General features: G+C 43.0%; 3 protein-coding genes across 7 annotated transcripts in view; 2 read left to right on the top strand and 1 right to left on the bottom strand.

Moving 5' to 3' along the window:
• rexo5 (RNA exonuclease 5) overlaps positions 1 to 207 on the bottom strand; it is a 16,848-nt gene extending 16,641 nt beyond the window's left edge. For both annotated transcript variants that reach the window (XM_084106881.1, XM_084106882.1), the window contains exon 1: positions 1 to 207. This exon is cut by the window's left edge and continues 198 nt beyond it. The gene's annotated coding sequence lies outside the window, so the exon portion shown is untranslated.
• A 5-nt stretch (positions 208 to 212) lies between these two features.
• On the top strand, positions 213 to 6,424 carry eri2 (ERI1 exoribonuclease family member 2). 3 transcript variants are annotated; one of them, XM_084106885.1, is made up of 10 exons: positions 262 to 443; positions 723 to 781; positions 883 to 963; positions 2,429 to 2,556; positions 2,783 to 2,936; positions 3,588 to 3,688; positions 3,820 to 3,901; positions 4,905 to 4,993; positions 5,175 to 5,256; positions 5,440 to 6,424. In XM_084106885.1, the coding sequence occupies exons 1-10, from the start codon at positions 421 to 423 to the stop codon at positions 6,195 to 6,197; spliced, it is 1,557 nt and encodes a 518-aa protein (XP_083963011.1). In that variant the 5' UTR covers positions 262 to 420; the 3' UTR covers positions 6,198 to 6,424. The 3 variants fall into 3 exon arrangements, with proteins under 3 accessions (XP_083963010.1, XP_083963011.1, XP_083963009.1); XM_084106884.1 differs by having other exon boundaries at positions 213 to 292; positions 5,175 to 6,424; XM_084106883.1 differs by having other exon boundaries at positions 5,175 to 6,424.
• Positions 6,425 to 7,029: 605 nt separating this feature from the next.
• On the top strand, positions 7,030 to 16,076 carry thumpd1 (THUMP domain containing 1). Of its 2 annotated transcripts, XM_084107150.1 has the most exons (5): positions 7,030 to 7,356; positions 14,783 to 14,948; positions 15,068 to 15,316; positions 15,502 to 15,675; positions 15,718 to 16,076. In XM_084107150.1, the coding sequence occupies exons 1-5, from the start codon at positions 7,165 to 7,167 to the stop codon at positions 15,864 to 15,866; spliced, it is 930 nt and encodes a 309-aa protein (XP_083963276.1). In that variant the 5' UTR covers positions 7,030 to 7,164; the 3' UTR covers positions 15,867 to 16,076. The 2 variants fall into 2 exon arrangements, with proteins under 2 accessions (XP_083963276.1, XP_083963275.1); XM_084107149.1 differs by having other exon boundaries at positions 15,502 to 16,076.
• The last annotated feature ends 2,447 nt before the right edge of the window (positions 16,077 to 18,523 follow it).

Raw genomic sequence — 18,523 nt, 5'->3', positions numbered from 1 at the left:
TGATTAACATGCAGTCATATCCACGGATACCTAAAACACACAGTGTTTAAATTAAAACGCCATGACGTCAGTCTGTAGTAAAAACAACGATATAACAATGTAAATACACGAAGGAGAACAGCACGTGTGTTGACTGATCTATAGCTCTGACATCGATTAAGATCCACTGATCTTTGTGCGACTACTTCCGCTTTCGACCAATCACAGGCTCCGCTGAGAAACACGTGACAACAGCAACAAGCGCACGAAACCGGAAGCGCAGAATAACAACGGAAACGGCCTGAATGTGCGGGTAATTCAAAAGTGCGCGAGTGTTTTCTGTGACGATTAATCCTAATCATGTTTTAGATGTGTATCGTTTATTAAGTAATTCAGCAGAAGTGTGTGTGTGTGTGTGTGTGTGTGGAGAACAGCAACAACATGTCAACAAAGAGTCTGGCGAAGTAAGAAACACATCTGATGCTGCAAACACTAGTACACACACACACACACATTATTATATTATCCATAAACTCTATACACTATTGTTAAATGTTATGTAAGGGATAATCCACGGCTAGCCATGCATTAAAGGACGCGAAGCGGAGGGTGGTTGCCTCTACGAAGTGCATTAAAATTGGATTATCCCTTACATATGTTTGTGTATAATGTATTGTGTGTGTGTGTGTGTGTGTGTGTGTATAATGTATAGTGTGTGTGTATAATGTTTTGTGTGTCCTCAGAGAGCTGGGTCTGATCCGGAGGCGCAGTCAGTCATCAGGAGCTCATCAGTCTCGCCGTAGTAAGTGTGTGTGTGAGAGTGTGTGTGTAAGAGTGTGTGTGTAAGAGAGTGTGTGTGTGTGTGTGTGTTATCAGTGTAATGATAATAACTGTGTTCCTCAGAGCAGCGCTTCTCCTTCCTCATCATCATTGACTTTGAGTCGACGTGCTGGAGAGAGAAGAACAGCTTCAGGCCGGAGATCAGTGAGTTCACACACACACTCACACTCACACACACACACACTCACACTCACACTCACATTACACATGAGCCTTCTACACACACACACACACTCACACACACATGAGCCTTCTACACACACACACTCACACTCACACACTCACACTCACACACGCATTACACATGAGCCTTCTACACACACACACACTCACACACACGAGCCTTCTACACACACACACTCACACTCACACATGAGCCTTCTACACACACACACTCACACACACACTCACACTCACACATGAGCCTTCTACACACACACACTCACACACACACTCACACACACATTACACATGAGCCTTCTACACACACACTCACATTACACATGAGCCTTCTACACACACACACACACATATACACACACGCTCTCTCACTCACACACATATACACACACGCATATACACACACGCTCTCTCTCTCTCTCTCTCTCTCACACACACACACACGCTCTCTCTCTCTCTCACTCACACACATATACACACACGCATATACACACACGCTCACTCACTCACACACACACACATATACACACACGCTCTCTCACTCACACACACACACATATACACACACGCTCTCTCTCTCTCTCTCTCTCTCACACACATATACACACACGCTCTCTCACTCACACACACACACACATATACACACACGCTCTCTCTCTCTCTCTCTCTCACACACATATACACACACGCTCTCTCACTCACACACACACACATATACACACACGCTCTCTCACTCACACACACACACATATACACACACGCTCTCTCACTCACACACACACACACACTCACACTCACACATGAGCCTTCTACACACACACACACTCACACACACACACACACACTCACACACACATTACACATGAGCCTTCTACACACACACACACACACACACACACTCACACACACATTACACATGAGCCTTCTACACACACACACACTCACATTACACATGAGCCTTCTACACACACACACACATATACACACACGCTCTCTCACTCACACACACACACATACACACACGCTCTCTCACTCACACACACACATATACACACACGCTCTCTCTCTCTCTCTCACACACATATACACACACGCTCTCTCACTCACACACACACATATACACACACGCTCTCTCACTCACACACATATACACACACTCTCTCTCTCTCTCTCTCTCTCTCTCTCTCTCTCACACACACACACACACACACACACACACACACACACACACACACACTCTCTCTCACAAACACACAACTGCTGGAGAGAGAAGAAAAGCCTCAGCCCAGAGATCAATAAGTTCACTCACACACACACACACACACACACACACGCTCTCTCTCTCTCTCTCACACACACACACACACACGCTCTCTCTTACTCACACACACACACACACACACTCTGAGCTGTGTGTTGTTTTCTCCAGTTGAGTTTCCAGCGGTTCTGCTGAATCTGAGCACCGGAGCCGTCGAGTCTGAGTTCCACTCGTTCGTCCAACCGCAGGAGCAGCCGCTGTTATCAGACTTCTGCACGCAGCTCACGGGCATCACACAGGTGTGTGTGTGTGTGTGTGTGTGTGACCGCTGTTATCAGACTTCTGCACGCAGCTCACGGGCATCACACAGGTGTGTGTGTGTGTGTGTGACCGCTGTTATCAGACTTCTGCACGCAGCTCACGGGCATCACACAGGTGTGTGTGTGTGTGTGTGTGTGACCGTGTGATTGGCTGACAGGATCATTGATGTGTGTGTGTGTGTCTGACCGTGTGATTGGCTGACAGGATCAGGTGGACTCCGCCCCCCCGCTCCACATCTGCCTGTCCAGGTTCGTGCGCTGGCTGGAGGGCCTCCAGCAGGAGAGGGGCGTGGCCTATGAGACGGACAGCTCTGGCCCCGCCCCCTCCGGACACGCCTGCGCATTCGTCACATGGTCAGGTGAGAATCACTCACTCACGGCTCGTGTGTGTCTCGTGTAGGTTCATGTGTAACGTGTGTGTGTATAGAAGGCTCATGTGTTGTGTGTGTGTGTGTGTGTTGATGTAGAAGGTTCATGTGTGTAGCAAGGTTCGTTTGTGGGTAGAAGGAAGGAGACGGGGTCGGCTTGCTGTGTATCGTGTGTTTTATTAGTTAAGTCTTTTCAGAACAATTATCACGCTCAGTGCGCTTCAATAACTTTCTGCTCAAACAAAACAGCGCTTCTTCTAGGCTTCTCCTCATGGGACGACAGGCAGACACACACACACACACACACACACACGGATCCACAACCACTCTCTCTCTCTCCATGGTGCTCGCTTCCAGGTGGCTCTCATGCTTCCTCACGGCCATCACTGCACACGAGATCAGGTGTACGCCATTTTGCACTTGACCTACTCACGCGCCGCTCGTCTCCCAACTCTCTCTCCCGTCACAGCGATCGCTGAACCACCCGAACCACCCCCCCCCCACAATGTGTAATGCGCGTGTGTGTGTGTGTTGATGTAGAAGGTTCATGTGTAATGTGTGTGTGTGTGTGTGTGTGTGTGTGTATTGATGTATAAGGTTCATGTGTTATGTGTGTGTGTGTGTGTGTGTGTGTTGATGTAGACTGGGATTTGGGTGTGTGTTTGCTGTACGAGTGCAAGCGGAAGCAGCTGAGAGTTCCTGGAGCTCTGAAGAGCTGGATCGACCTGCGAGCCACATACAAGGTAACACACACACACACACACACACACACACACACACACACACACAGACACAGCTCTCCAGCACAGGCTGCACAGCACACTCTGGTGTGTGTGTGACTCTGGTGTGTGTGACTCTGGTGTGTGTGTGTCAGCTGTTCTATAACAGGAAGCCCAAGGGTCTGAGAGGAGCTCTGCTGGACCTCGGCATCCAGTTCACCGGCCGAGAGCACTCAGGTACACACACACTACACAATACACACACTGAACACACACACACACTTCACAACACACACACTAAACACACACACACACTACACAACACACACACTAAATACTGAACACACACTAAACACTGAACTAGTGTTGTCACGATACCGATACCAAGTCAAGTATTGCGATTTCGATACTTTTCCCGAAAAGGGAGAAACACTCTCAAATATCATTGCTGTGCTTTATTTTAAAACCGGGACAACATTCTAATCATATAACACACTACTAAATGAACATATGAACAGCAGATATATTAAACATTTGAACAAAATATAAAATATAAAAATATAAAAAATAAATTAGAGCAATGACATTCAAGGTAAAAAAATAAAAAATTTAGCAGCATTATTTCATTTATCATAACCAGTAATAACTTTATCTTGATTCTGAACTTTGAATAAAAATATGAACAGCGATTATATTAAACAATGTTTAATATTGGTAACATATGATAAGCCTCATTGGTGATATATTTGACATATGGGGAGAGGGTTGTGGAAGGCACTTCATGTTAAACATAAATATATAGCAGCAAAGACAACGTCGGCAGTGTTGACGGCAAAATAGGCTACAGAATAATTCGTTCTGTATTGAGAGGTGCAATATTTGAAAATCGATCATATTTTTTTAAATTACATTTATATCTGCATTTATGTCAAAACCTAGAGACTTTCAAACATCAAAATGTCATTTATTAATATGTATTCGTGTCAAAATGACAGAAACATCTTTTCCTATTCTATTTTGCCTGGAAACGCTTCCAACACGCTTGCGTGATCCAGTGTGTCGCCGGCCTTACACATCTGGAACGCGGTCATTCTTAGAAGTATCGATACTAATAAATTTAGGAATCGTGACGTTTTTAATTTCCGAGAATCGCGATACTTTTGAAGTATCGGTGCACCGTGCAACACTACACTGAACACACACACACACTCTCTCACTCACACACTCTCTGATGTATCAGGTCTGGTGGACGCTAGGAACACGGCTCTGCTGGCGTGGAGGATGGTGTGTGACGGCTGTTGTCTGACCATCACCAAGACACTGCAGCGGGTGAGTGACTCCGTCCCCTGCATGACATCACAGACAGGTGACTCCACCCCCTGCATGACATCACAGACAGGTGACTCCGCCCCCTGCATGACATTACAGCCAATCAGGAGCCAGTGCTGACGTTTATTACAGCAGCATCTCTCTCTCTCTCTCTCTCTCTCTCTCTCTCTCTCTCTCTCAGGCGCTGGTGAAGGCCAGACCTCAACGGGGAAACATCTGTGCAGCGCCGAGTGTGTGTCGCTCTGCTCCGAGTGTGTGTGACGATCCGAAGACGAGTGTGTGTGACGCTCCACAGACGAGTGTGTGTTGCTCTGCTCCGAGTGTGTGTGACGATCCGCAGACAAGTGTGTGTCGCTCTGCTCCGAGTGTGTGTGAGGATCCGAAGACGAGTGTGTGTGACGCTCCGCAGACAAGTGTGTGTCGCTCTGCTCTGAGTGTGTGTGACGCTCCGCAGACGAGTGTGTGTCGCTCTGCTCCGAGTGTGTGTGACGCTCCTCAGACAAGTGTGTGTCGCTCTGCTCTGAGTGTGTGTGACGCTCCGCAGACGAGTGTGTGTCGAGCGCTTGTGTCGCTGGTCACCGTCCTCTCCAGCACAAACACAGCGCTGGGGAAGACCAGCAACACTGCGCTGGCCGGGCTCTCCGACACGACCTACGACCCCGAGAGCCCCGGCGCCTGCTGGAGCGACGGAGTCCTGCTGACTGAGGAGGGGGAGGAGCCTGTTGCTCTGGGGGCGGAGCCTGATGAGAACCAACCCATCAAAACCACATCAGAGCGGCTCAAACCCAGCATCTCCGGTGTCTCCACCAGTCTCTTTAAAACACCCAGACCAGTCCCGCACAAACACACACACTCACACACTCTCACACACACTGACCCGTACGGCCCACTCTCTCGCTTCTTAGGCCACGCCCCGTTCCGCGTCCACAGAGACACGCCCCCCAGTGCCCCCAGAGCCCCGCCCCCCAGCAGGCTCCACCCCCCTGGCCCCGCTGCTGCCAGTCTCCCTGGGAAGCGCACGGCTCCTCTGTGTGAGTGTGGCCGCAGGGCCCGCCGCCTGACGGTGGGGAACGGGGGCCCGAACCACGGGCGTGTGTTCTTCTGCTGCCCCGTCACACGCCACCGCTGCGGCTTCTTCCAGTGGGAGAGCGGGCTGACCACGGCCAGGACACCGCACGCCTGCAGGACCACCGCCCTCAGATGAGCACCCCACCTCTTCATCACCCCATCTCTTCATCACCCCGTCATGAGCGGCCAGAACACACACGCCTGCGGGTCCACCGCCCTCAGATGAGCACCCCATCTCTTCATCACCCCGTCATGAGCGGCCAGAACACACGCCTGCGGGTCCACCGCCCTCAGATGATTGTAAATTGTGTATTGTAAATAAACATTTCTTTTAAAGGTGACTTGAAATAAATATTGTTAACACTTTACATGATGGTGTCTATATAATAATGCATTAAAAACGTATTAATCATGCCTTGCATTGCACATGCGTTGGATGATAAAACTGATAACCATAGTTATAATACATTATAATCTTATCTATTCATTGTTACAACTCTAGAAAGAATAATGGGAAACACTTTACAATAAGATTCATTGGTTAACATTAGTTAATGCACTGTGAGCTAACATTAACACACAATGAACCGCTGGATTTGTATTAACTAACATTAATAAATGCTGTAACAAATGTATTGCTTATTGTTAGTTTAATACATAAATTAATGTTAACAAATGAACATTATTGAACATTATTAAAGCATGATAAACCTATTTTATATATAACAAGGAATCTGCACATTCTAAAGCATTTTCATTTTTTGATTACAAACTGCCTAATGCATTACAACATATACATTACAAATGCCTTGTTAACACATAGAGGCTTCAAGTGTTGAGCAAAACTTTTTATTTATACAAATTTCATTATTTTGTTTATGAAAGAGGGTTCGTGTGATGCATATTTATGCAACTTCTAATTTGAAACCGCGTCAAACGCGTTTCGTAATCAAATGTCCCTTTCGAGGCCCTGTATGACGCGTGCTCTGGAACGCTTGAAGCGCGACTGACACAAACACACGCGTGCCCGGAGAGCGTTTACATCCTCAGAGTTTCTTCATCACTTTTTTAATCTCGGGGAGATTTGTTTGATAAAGCTAGTCATGTCTGACACGCGCAAGAGGACGAGGAAGCGCTTCGGCGGGCATGCGCACAAGAGACAGAGGGGCTCCCGTGAGCTGGAGGTGGGCGCGCAGGGGGTGCTCATCACCTGCAACATGAACGAGCGCAAGTGCACGAGCGAAGCCTTCAGCCTCCTCAACGAGTACGCGGACGCGCTCTACGGCCCTGAGCAGGTGAGCAGCATGATGTGTTACTGTAGTATAGTGCACTATAGAGATGAGTTACTGTAGTGTAGTGCACTATAGAGATGTGTTACTGTAGTGTAGTGCACTATAGAGATGTGTTACTGTAGTGTAGTGCACTATAGAGATGTGTTACTGTAGTGTAGTGCACTATAGAGATGTGTTACTGTAGTGTAGTGCACTATAGAGATGTGTTACTGTAGTGTAGTGCACTATAGAGATGTGTTACTGTAGTGTAGTGCACTATAGAGATGTGTTACTGTAGTGTAGTGCACTATAGAGATGTGTTACTGTAGTGTAGTGCACTATAGAGATGCGTTACTGTAGTGTAGTGCACTATAGAGATGCGTTACTGTAGTGTAGTGCACTATAGAGATGCGTTACTGTAGTGTAGTGCACTATAGAGATGCGTTACTGTAGTGTAGTGCACTATAGAGATGCGTTACTGTAGTGTAGTGCACTATAGAGATGCGTTACTGTAGTGTAGTGCACTATAGAGATGCGTTACTGTAGTGTAGTGCACTATAGAGATGCGTTACTGTAGTATAGTGCACTATAGAGATGAGTTACTGTAGTGTAGTGCACTATAGAGATGTGTTACTGTAGTGTAGTGCTCTATAGAGATGTGTTACTGTAGTGTAGTGCACTATAGAGATGTGTTACTGTAGTATAGTGCACTATAGAGATGAGTTACTGTAGTGTAGTGCACTATAGAGATGCGTTACTGTAGTGTAGTGCACTATAGAGATGTGTTACTGTAGTGTAGTGCACTATAGAGATGCGTCACTGTAGTGTAGTGCACTATAGAGATGTGTTACTGTAGTGTAGTGCACTATAGAGATGTGTTACTGTAGTATAGTGCTCTATAGAGATGTGTTACTGTAGTGTAGTGCACTATAGAGATGTGTTACTGTAGTCTAGTGCACTATAGAGATGAGTTACTGTAGTCTAGTGCACTATAGAGATGCGTTACTGTAGTGTAGTGCACTATAGAGATGCGTTACTGTAGTATAGATGTGTTACTGTTGTATAGTGCTCTATAGAGATGTGTTACTGTAGTATAGTGCTCTATAGAGATGCGTTACTGTAGTCTAGTGCACTATAGAGATGCGTTACTGTAGTGTAGTGCACTATAGAGATGCGTTACTGTAGTGTAGTGCACTATAGAGATGAGTTACTGTAGTGTAGTGCACTATAGAGATGTGTTACTGTAGTGTAGTGCACTATAGAGATGTGTTACTGTAGTATAGTGCTCTATAGAGATGTGTTACTGTAGTGTAGTGCACTATAGAGATGTGTTACTGTAGTATAGTGCACTATAGAGATGAGTTACTGTAGTGTAGTGCACTATAGAGATGCGTTACTGTAGTGTAGTGCACTATAGAGATGTGTTACTGTAGTGTAGTGCACTATAGAGATGCGTCACTGTAGTGTAGTGCACTATAGAGATGTGTTACTGTAGTGTAGTGCACTATAGAGATGTGTTACTGTAGTATAGTGCTCTATAGAGATGTGTTACTGTAGTGTAGTGCACTATAGAGATGTGTTACTGTAGTCTAGTGCACTATAGAGATGAGTTACTGTAGTCTAGTGCACTATAGAGATGCGTTACTGTAGTGTAGTGCACTATAGAGATGCGTTACTGTAGTATAGATGTGTTACTGTAGTATAGTGCTCTATAGAGATGTGTTACTGTAGTATAGTGCTCTATAGAGATGCGTTACTGTAGTCTAGTGCACTATAGAGATGCGTTACTGTAGTATAGATGTGTTACTGTAGTGTAGTGCTCTATAGAGATGTGTTACTGTAGTGTAGTGCACTATAGAGATGAGTTACTGTAGTGCAGTGCACTGAAGAGATGAGTTACTGTAGTGTAGTGCTCTATAGAGATGTGTTACTGTAGTGTAGTGCTCTATAGAGATGTGTTACTGTAGTGTAGTGCACTATAGAGATGAGTTACTGTAGTGTAGTGCACTATAGAGATGAGTTACTGTAGTGCAGTGCTCTATAGAGATGTGTTACTGTAGTGTAGTGCACTATAGAGATGTGTTACTGTAGTGTAGTGCTCTATAGAGATGTGTTACTGTAGTGTAGTGCACTATAGAGATGTGTTACTGTAGTGCACTATAGAGATGAGTTACTGTAGTGTAGTGCACTATAGAGATGTGTTGCTGTAGTGTAGTGCACTATAGAGATGAGTTACTGTAGTATAGTGCACTATAGAGATGAGTTACTGTAGTGTAGTGCACTATAGAGATGCGTTACTGTAGTGTAGTGCACTATAGAGATGCGTCACTGTAGTGTAGTGCACTATAGAGATGTGTTACTGTAGTGTAGTGCACTATAGAGATGTGTTACTGTAGTATAGTGCTCTATAGAGATGTGTTACTGTAGTGTAGTGCACTATAGAGATGTGTTACTGTAGTCTAGTGCACTATAGAGATGAGTTACTGTAGTCTAGTGCACTATAGAGATGCGTTACTGTAGTGTAGTGCACTATAGAGATGCGTTACTGTAGTATAGATGTGTTACTGTAGTATAGTGCTCTATAGAGATGTGTTACTGTAGTATAGTGCTCTATAGAGATGCGTTACTGTAGTCTAGTGCACTATAGAGATGCGTTACTGTAGTGTAGTGCACTATAGAGATGCGTTACTGTAGTGTAGTGCACTATAGAGATGAGTTACTGTAGTGTAGTGCACTATAGAGATGTGTTACTGTAGTGTAGTGCACTATAGAGATGTGTTACTGTAGTATAGTGCTCTATAGAGATGTGTTACTGTAGTGTAGTGCACTATAGAGATGTGTTACTGTAGTATAGTGCACTATAGAGATGAGTTACTGTAGTGTAGTGCACTATAGAGATGCGTTACTGTAGTGTAGTGCACTATAGAGATGTGTTACTGTAGTGTAGTGCACTATAGAGATGCGTCACTGTAGTGTAGTGCACTATAGAGATGTGTTACTGTAGTGTAGTGCACTATAGAGATGTGTTACTGTAGTATAGTGCTCTATAGAGATGTGTTACTGTAGTGTAGTGCACTATAGAGATGTGTTACTGTAGTCTAGTGCACTATAGAGATGAGTTACTGTAGTCTAGTGCACTATAGAGATGCGTTACTGTAGTGTAGTGCACTATAGAGATGCGTTACTGTAGTATAGATGTGTTACTGTAGTATAGTGCTCTATAGAGATGTGTTACTGTAGTATAGTGCTCTATAGAGATGCGTTACTGTAGTCTAGTGCACTATAGAGATGCGTTACTGTAGTATAGATGTGTTACTGTAGTGTAGTGCTCTATAGAGATGTGTTACTGTAGTGTAGTGCTCTATAGAGATGTGTTACTGTAGTGTAGTGCACTATAGAGATGAGTTACTGTAGTGCAGTGCACTGAAGAGATGAGTTACTGTAGTGTAGTGCTCTATAGAGATGTGTTACTGTAGTGTAGTGCTCTATAGAGATGTGTTACTGTAGTGTAGTGCACTATAGAGATGAGTTACTGTAGTGTAGTGCACTATAGAGATGAGTTACTGTAGTGCAGTGCTCTATAGAGATGTGTTACTGTAGTGTAGTGCACTATAGAGATGTGTTACTGTAGTGTAGTGCTCTATAGAGATGTGTTACTGTAGTGTAGTGCACTATAGAGATGTGTTACTGTAGTGCACTATAGAGATGAGTTACTGTAGTGTAGTGCACTATAGAGATGTGTTACTGTAGTGTAGTGCACTATAGAGATGAGTTACTGTAGTATAGTGCACTATAGAGATGTCTTACTGTAGTGCAGTGCTCTATAGAGATGTGTTACTGTAGTATAGTGCACTATAGAGATGTGTTACTGTAGTATAGAGATGTGATACTGTAGTGCACTATAGAGATGTGTTACTGTAGTATAGAGATGTGATACTGTAGTGCACTATAGAGATGTCTTACTGTAGTGCAGTGCTCTATAGAGATGTGTTACTGTAGTATAGTGCTCTATAGAGATGTGTTACTGTAACTCTATAGAGATGTGTTACTGTAGTGTAGTGCACTATAGAGATGTGTTACTGTAGTGCACTATAGAGATGAGTTACTGTAGTGTAGTGCACTATAGAGATGTGTTACTGTAGTATAGTGCTCTATAGAGATGTGTTACTGTAGTATAGTGCACTATAGAGATGTCTTACTGTAGTATAGTGCTCTATAGAGATGTGTTAAGTGCAGTGCTCTATAGAGATGTGTTACTGTAGTATAGTGCACTATAGAGATGTGTTACTGTAGTATAGTGCACTATAGAGATGTGTTACTGTAGTGTAGTGCACTATAGAGATGTGTTACTGTAGTATAGTGCACTATAGAGATGTGTTACTGTAGTGTAGTGCTCTATAGAGATGTGTTACTGTAGTGTAGTGCTCTATAGAGATGTGTTACTGTAGTGTAGTGCACTATAGAGATGAGTTACTGTAGTGTAGTGCACTATAGAGATGTGTTACTGTAGTGCAGTGCTCTATAGAGATGTGTTACTGTAGTATAGTGCTCTATAGAGATGTGTTACTGTAGTATAGTGCACTATAGAGATGTGTTACTGTAGTGTAGTGCACTATAGAGATGTGTTACTGTAGTATAGTGCTCTATAGAGATGTGTTACTGTAGTGTAGTGCACTATAGAGATGTGTTACTGTAGTGCACTATAGAGATGAGTTACTGTAGTGTAGTGCACTATAGAGATGTGTTACTGTAGTATAGTGCTCTATAGAGATGTGTTACTGTAGTATAGTGCACTATAGAGATGTCTTACTGTAGTATAGTGCTCTATAGAGATGTGTTAAGTGCAATGCTCTATAGAGATGTGTTACTGTAGTATAGTGCACTATAGAGATGTGTTACTGTAGTATAGAGATGTGATACTGTAGTGCACTATAGAGATGTGTTACTGTAGTATAGAGATGTGATACTGTAGTGCACTATAGAGATGTCTTACTGTAGTGCAGTGCTCTATAGAGATGTGTTACTGTAGTATAGTGCTCTATAGAGATGTGTTACTGTAGTATAGATGTGTTACTGTAGTGTAGTGCTCTATAGAGATGTGTTACTGTAGTGTAGTGCACTATAGAGATGTGTTACTGTAGTGCACTATAGAGATGAGTTACTGTAGTGTAGTGCTCTATAGAGATGTGTTACTGTAGTGTAGTGCACTATAGAGATGTGTTACTGTAGTGCACTATAGAGATGAGTTACTGTAGTGTAGTGCTCTATAGAGATGAGTTACTGTAGTGTAGTGCACTATAGAGATGTGTTACTGTAGTATAGATGTGTTACTGTAGTATAGTGCTCTATAGAGATGTGTTACTGTAGTATAGATGTGTTACTGTAGTGTAGTGCTCTATAGAGATGTGTTACTGTAGTGTAGTGCACTATAGAGATGTGTTACTGTAGTGCACTATAGAGATGAGTTACTGTAGTGTAGTGCACTATAGAGATGTGTTACTGTAGTATAGTGCTCTATAGAGATGTGTTACTGTAGTATAGTGCACTATAGAGATGTCTTACTGTAGTATAGTGCTCTATAGAGATGTGTTAAGTGCAGTGCTCTATAGAGATGTGTTACTGTAGTATAGTGCACTATAGAGATGTGTTACTGTAGTATAGTGCACTATAGAGATGTGTTACTGTAGTGTAGTGCACTATAGAGATGCGTTACTGTAGTATAGTGCACTATAGAGATGTGTTACTGTAGTATAGTGCACTATAGAGATGTGTTACTGTAGTGTAGTGCTCTATAGAGATGTGTTACTGTAGTGTAGTGCTCTATAGAGATGTGTTACTGTAGTGTAGTGCACTATAGAGATGAGTTACTGTAGTGTAGTGCACTATAGAGATGTGTTACTGTAGTGCAGTGCTCTATAGAGATGTGTTACTGTAGTATAGTGCTCTATAGAGATGTAACTGTAGTGTAGTGCTCTATAGAGATGTTACTGTAGTGTAGTGCACTATAGAGATGTGTTACTGTAGTGCACTATAGAGATGAGTTACTGTAGTGTAGTGCACTATAGAGATGTGTTACTGTAGTATAGTGCTCTATAGAGATGTGTTACTGTAGTATAGTGCACTATAGAGATGTCTTACTGTAGTGTAGTGCACTATAGAGATGTGTTACTGTAGTGTAGTGCTCTATAGAGATGTGTTACTGTAGTGTAGTGCACTATAGAGATGTGTTACTGTAGTATAGTGCTCTATAGAGATGTGTTACTGTAGTGTAGTGCTCTATAGAGATGTGTTACTGTAGTGTAGTGCACTATAGAGATGTGTTACTGTAGTGCACTATAGAGATGAGTTACTGTAGTGTAGTGCACTATAGAGATGTGTTACTGTAGTATAGTGCTCTATAGAGATGTGTTACTGTAGTATAGTGCACTATAGAGATGTCTTACTGTAGTATAGTGCTCTATAGAGATGTGTTAAGTGCAGTGCTCTATAGAGATGTGTTACTGTAGTATAGTGCACTATAGAGATGTGTTACTGTAGTATAGTGCACTATAGAGATGTGTTACTGTAGTGTAGTGCACTATAGAGATGCGTTACTGTAGTATAGTGCACTATAGAGATGTGTTACTGTAGTATAGTGCACTATAGAGATGTGTTACTGTAGTGTAGTGCTCTATAGAGATGTGTTACTGTAGTGTAGTGCTCTATAGAGATGTGTTACTGTAGTGTAGTGCACTATAGAGATGAGTTACTGTAGTGTAGTGCACTATAGAGATGTGTTACTGTAGTGCAGTGCTCTATAGAGATGTGTTACTGTAGTATAGTGCTCTATAGAGATGTGTTACTGTAGTGTAGTGCTCTATAGAGATGTGTTACTGTAGTGTAGTGCACTATAGAGATGTGTTACTGTAGTGCACTATAGAGATGAGTTACTGTAGTGTAGTGCACTATAGAGATGTGTTACTGTAGTATAGTGCTCTATAGAGATGTGTTACTGTAGTATAGTGCACTATAGAGATGTCTTACTGTAGTGTAGTGCTCTATAGAGATGTGTTAAGTGCAGTGCTCTATAGAGATGTGTTACTGTAGTGTAGTGCACTATAGAGATGTGTTACTGTAGTGTAGTGCACTATAGAGATGTGTTACTGTAGTATAGTGCACTATAGAGATGTGTTACTGTAGTATAGTGCACTATAGAGATGTGTTACTGTAGTGTAGTGCACTATAGAGATGTGTTACTGTAGTATAGTGCACTATAGAGATGTGTTACTGTAGTGTAGTGCTCTATAGAGATGTGTTACTGTAGTGTAGTGCTCTATAGAGATGTGTTACTGTAGTGTAGTGCACTATAGAGATGTGTTACTGTAGTGTAGTGCACTATAGAGATGTCTTACTGTAGTATAGAGATGTGATACTGTAGTGCACTATAGAGATTATAGTGTGTGTGTTCCAGCCCACAGACTGCCTCAGTGAGGATGAGGAGGGTGATGAAGACGCTGAGGCTGCGCTGAAGAAGGAAGTGTCTCAGATTCAGTCGTCGATGAAGAAGCGTCAGCAGAGGTTCAGTGCGGTCGACAGCGGAGCCAATAACGTCGTGTTCATTCGCACGCATGGAGTCGGTGAGAGAGTCACAGGTCAGAGCGTCACATGAGCTGCAGCTGAACAGGTGATAACACTCTCTCTCTCTCTCTCTCTCTCTCTCTCTCTCTCTCTCTCTCTCTCTCTCTCCCCCCCCCAGACCCAGAGGAGCTGGTTCATCACATCCTGTCGGACCTGCACCAGACGAAGAAGAGGAAGTCTCGTGTGATCCTGCGCATGCTGCCGGTCAGCGGCACGTGTCGAGCGTTCCCGGAGGACATGGAGAAGTTTCTGAGCGAGTATCTGGAGCGCTGGTTCAAGGCGCCGCTGAGGGCCACGTACCAGATCTGCTTCAAAGCCCGAAACAGCAGCCACAGCAAGAGAGACGACGTCATCAAAGCCGTCGCTGGTACGTCATCTTCATCATCATGATGGTTCAGTGACTCACTCACAGATACTTCACTTCTTTCATTACTGGATGAAGCAGTGCTTTTGAAGAGTCTCTTGAATGAATGATTCAGTTGTCTTTGGTTTAAGAGCGCTGTTTGCTTCTGTCTCTTGTAAGATGAATGTGTGTGTTGCGATGGCTTTCAGGTTTGGTGGATAAGATGAACCCGCTGCATAAGGTGGACCTGAGCAACCCTGAGCTGAGCATCATCATAGAGATCATCAAGAGCGTCTGCTGCGTCAGCGTCGTCACCGACTACATGCTCTTCCGCAAGTACAACCTGCAGGAAGTGGCGAAGGAGCCCACCAATCAGAGCGCAGGCCCACAGGAAGCAGCGAAGGAGCCCACCAATCAGAGCGCAGGCCCGCAGGAAGCAGCGAAGGAGCCCACCAATCAGAGCACAGGCCCACAGGAAGCAGCCAATCAGACGCAGGAGCACAAGTGTAGAGAGAAAGCAGAGGGTGGTGACGTTTCCACCGGCAACGGGAGCAAGGAGGCGGAGCTTGAGTGAATTAGCTGCGTAGACGCGGCATTTTAAAACCATTTTTACATCGTTTGCGTTTGTGTCCTGGCTTTTGTTTTTTAAGCAGCGTTTCAGTGTCAGCAGGATTTCACACTAATACTTTGATTTTACTGTTTGTATGGTACTCTTGTGTTATTTCGAACACGTTTTCCTCTGGAAATACGAGGTGTGGAAATGAAATAAAGAACTTAAGTCACATGCGTTTTACCAGTAATAATGTCTGTTTTTAATTTTTGAGCCAATTTACATCTCAGGTGAGAGTGTCTGTGGAATATGAAATAATGTGTAATATTATAATGGATAACATTACTTCACAACGTTTCATTATATAAAAGTAAAATGTTTTTGAGAGGGCACTCAAAATCGTGACATTTTCTATGTATGGAAGCTTATTAACGCCAGGAAGTAAAATATAAAAAAGGGAACTGACTCTATCGCACAATTCAGGGGAAAAAGTCTGAATCACGAGATCCAGAATCAAAATTCTGAGGGAAAATAGTCTGCATTGCGAGATGTAGAATCGGGATTCTGAGGAAAAAAGTGAATTGTGAAATATAGAATCGGAATTCTGGGGGGAAAAGCCTGAATTGTGAAATATAGAATCGGAATTCTGGGGGAAAAAGTGAATTGTGAGGAAAAGTCTGAATCGTGAGATATAGAATCGGAATTCTGAGGAAAAAAGGGAATTGTGAGATATAGAATTGGGATTCTGATGAAAAAAGCCTGAATTGTGAAATATAGAATCGGAATTCTGAGGAAAAAAGTCTGAATTGTGAAATATAGAATCGGAATTCTGAGGAAAAAAGTCTGAATTGTGAAATATAGAATCGGAATTCTGGGGAAAAAATAGGGAATTCTGAGGAAAGTGAGATTCAAACAGATTTAAAACTGAGAAAAAAGCTAGCCTCCGTAGTTTCCCCCTCATTATTAATAACAGATCTTCAGAAATGCTCATGCATTGTTCCATATTTCATCATAACTCATGCTGTCATGAGTTATGATGCTCAGAACTCATGCTTTATTATTATTTATTATTAGCTTCTGACCAAGGCTGTATCTCAATACTAGTTTTACTTGATCTTAGTGCTGCGTTCGATACTATAGATCATACAATACTCTTTGATCGACTACAAAATTATACTGGTGTTCAAGGACAAGCATTAAGCTGGTTTAGATCATACTTATCTGACCGCTACCATTTTGTCTATTTAAATGGAGAAAAATCGATCATAACTCCAGTAAACTATGGAGTGCCGCAGGGATCTGTGTTAGGCCCTCTGTTATTCTCAATATATATGCTGCCACTTGGAAATATTATAAGGAAACATGGAATTAGTTTCCATTGTTATGCTGATGACACTCAAATCTATATTTCATCACGGCCGGATGAAAACGCTAAATTATCCAAATTGACAGAGTGTGTTAAAGATATCAAAGATTGGATGACGCGCAATTTTCTTTTATTAAATCCAGACAAGACAGAGGTAATACTTATCGGTTCAAAAAACCGCCCACAGAACCTCTCACAATACAACTTTGACATCGTAGGATGTCCTGTTACTTTATCCTCTACAGTAAAAGACCTGGGTGTTATACTCGATTGTAACCTGTCTTTTGAAAATCATATTTCATATGTTACAAAAACAGCCTTTTTCCACCTTAGAAACATTGCTAAGCTACGTAACATGCTATCAGTTTCTGATGCAGAAAAGTTAGTTCATGCATTCATGACCTCGAGACTAGATTACTGTAATGCTTTATTAGCCGGTTGTCCTGCATCCTCAATAAACAAGCTACAGTTAGTCCAAAATGCAGCCGCTAGAGTTCTTACTAGATCAAGAAAATATGATCATATAACACCGATTTTATCATCACTACATTGGCTACCTATAAAGTTCCGTATTAATTATAAGGTATTGCTACTGACTTATAAAGCCCTAAACGGCTTAGCTCCAGTCTATTTAACGGATCTTCTATCACCCTATAATCCATCGCGCTCTTTAAGATCAATAAATTCAAGGCTTTTGGTCATACCTAGGATATCCAGATCCACCAAAGGAGGGAGAGCATTTTCACATTTGGCTCCAAAACTCTGGAATAGCCTTCCTGATACTGTTCGTTGCTCGGACTCGCTCTCCCAGTTTAAAACTAGATTAAAGACGCATCTTTTCGGCCAGGCATTCATATAACATTTTAAATCTTACTGTTCAAACTACAATCCGGCCTCTAGTTCATAAATGCCAGAGGAGAACTGGCCCCCGACTGAGCCTGGGTTCTCCCAAGGTTTTTTTTTTCTCCATTAGGTCACCTGATGGAGTTTTAGGACACCATTAGGTCACCTGATGGAGTTTTAGGACACCATTAGGTCACCTGATGGAGTTTTTTCGGTTCCTTGCCACTGTTGCCTTTGGCTTGCTCAGTTGGGGATATTTTGGGGATATTTAATTTTATTCTATCAATCAATAAATTCCACTAGAAACAAACTTTGTTGTATTATTTTAGTTTAATACTGTGAAGCTGCTTTGATACAATCTGTATTGTGAAAAGCGCTATACAAATATACTTGACTTGACTTGACTGTCTTCGGAGTGAATCGGGACCGAATGGTTCAGTGTTGAGCCGCAGAACTGAAGTGGTTTGGCTCA

The sequence above is a fragment of the Abramis brama genome (assembly GCF_963993115.1).
Source record: "Abramis brama genome assembly, chromosome: 2".
NCBI lineage: Eukaryota > Metazoa > Chordata > Actinopteri > Cypriniformes > Leuciscidae > Abramis > Abramis brama.
This window is presented reverse-complemented; position numbering and strand designations above follow the sequence as displayed.

Bases quoted from the DNA above. Each gene is read 5' to 3' on its own strand.
- eri2 (XM_084106883.1), top strand. From the start codon at position 421: ATGTCAACAAAGAGTCTGGCGAA. The intron at 964-2,428 runs GTGAGTTCACAC...TGTTTTCTCCAG, and splicing joins CAGCTTCAGGCCGGAGATCA to TTGAGTTTCCAGCGGTTCTG. The intron at 2,557-2,782 runs GTGTGTGTGTGT...ATTGGCTGACAG, and splicing joins AGCTCACGGGCATCACACAG to GATCAGGTGGACTCCGCCCC.
- thumpd1 (XM_084107149.1), top strand. From the start codon at position 7,165: ATGTCTGACACGCGCAAGAGGACGAGGAAGCGCTTCGGCGGGCATGCG. The intron at 14,949-15,067 runs GTGAGAGAGTCA...TCCCCCCCCCAG, and splicing joins CATTCGCACGCATGGAGTCG to ACCCAGAGGAGCTGGTTCAT. The intron at 15,317-15,501 runs GTACGTCATCTT...GATGGCTTTCAG, and splicing joins CGTCATCAAAGCCGTCGCTG to GTTTGGTGGATAAGATGAAC.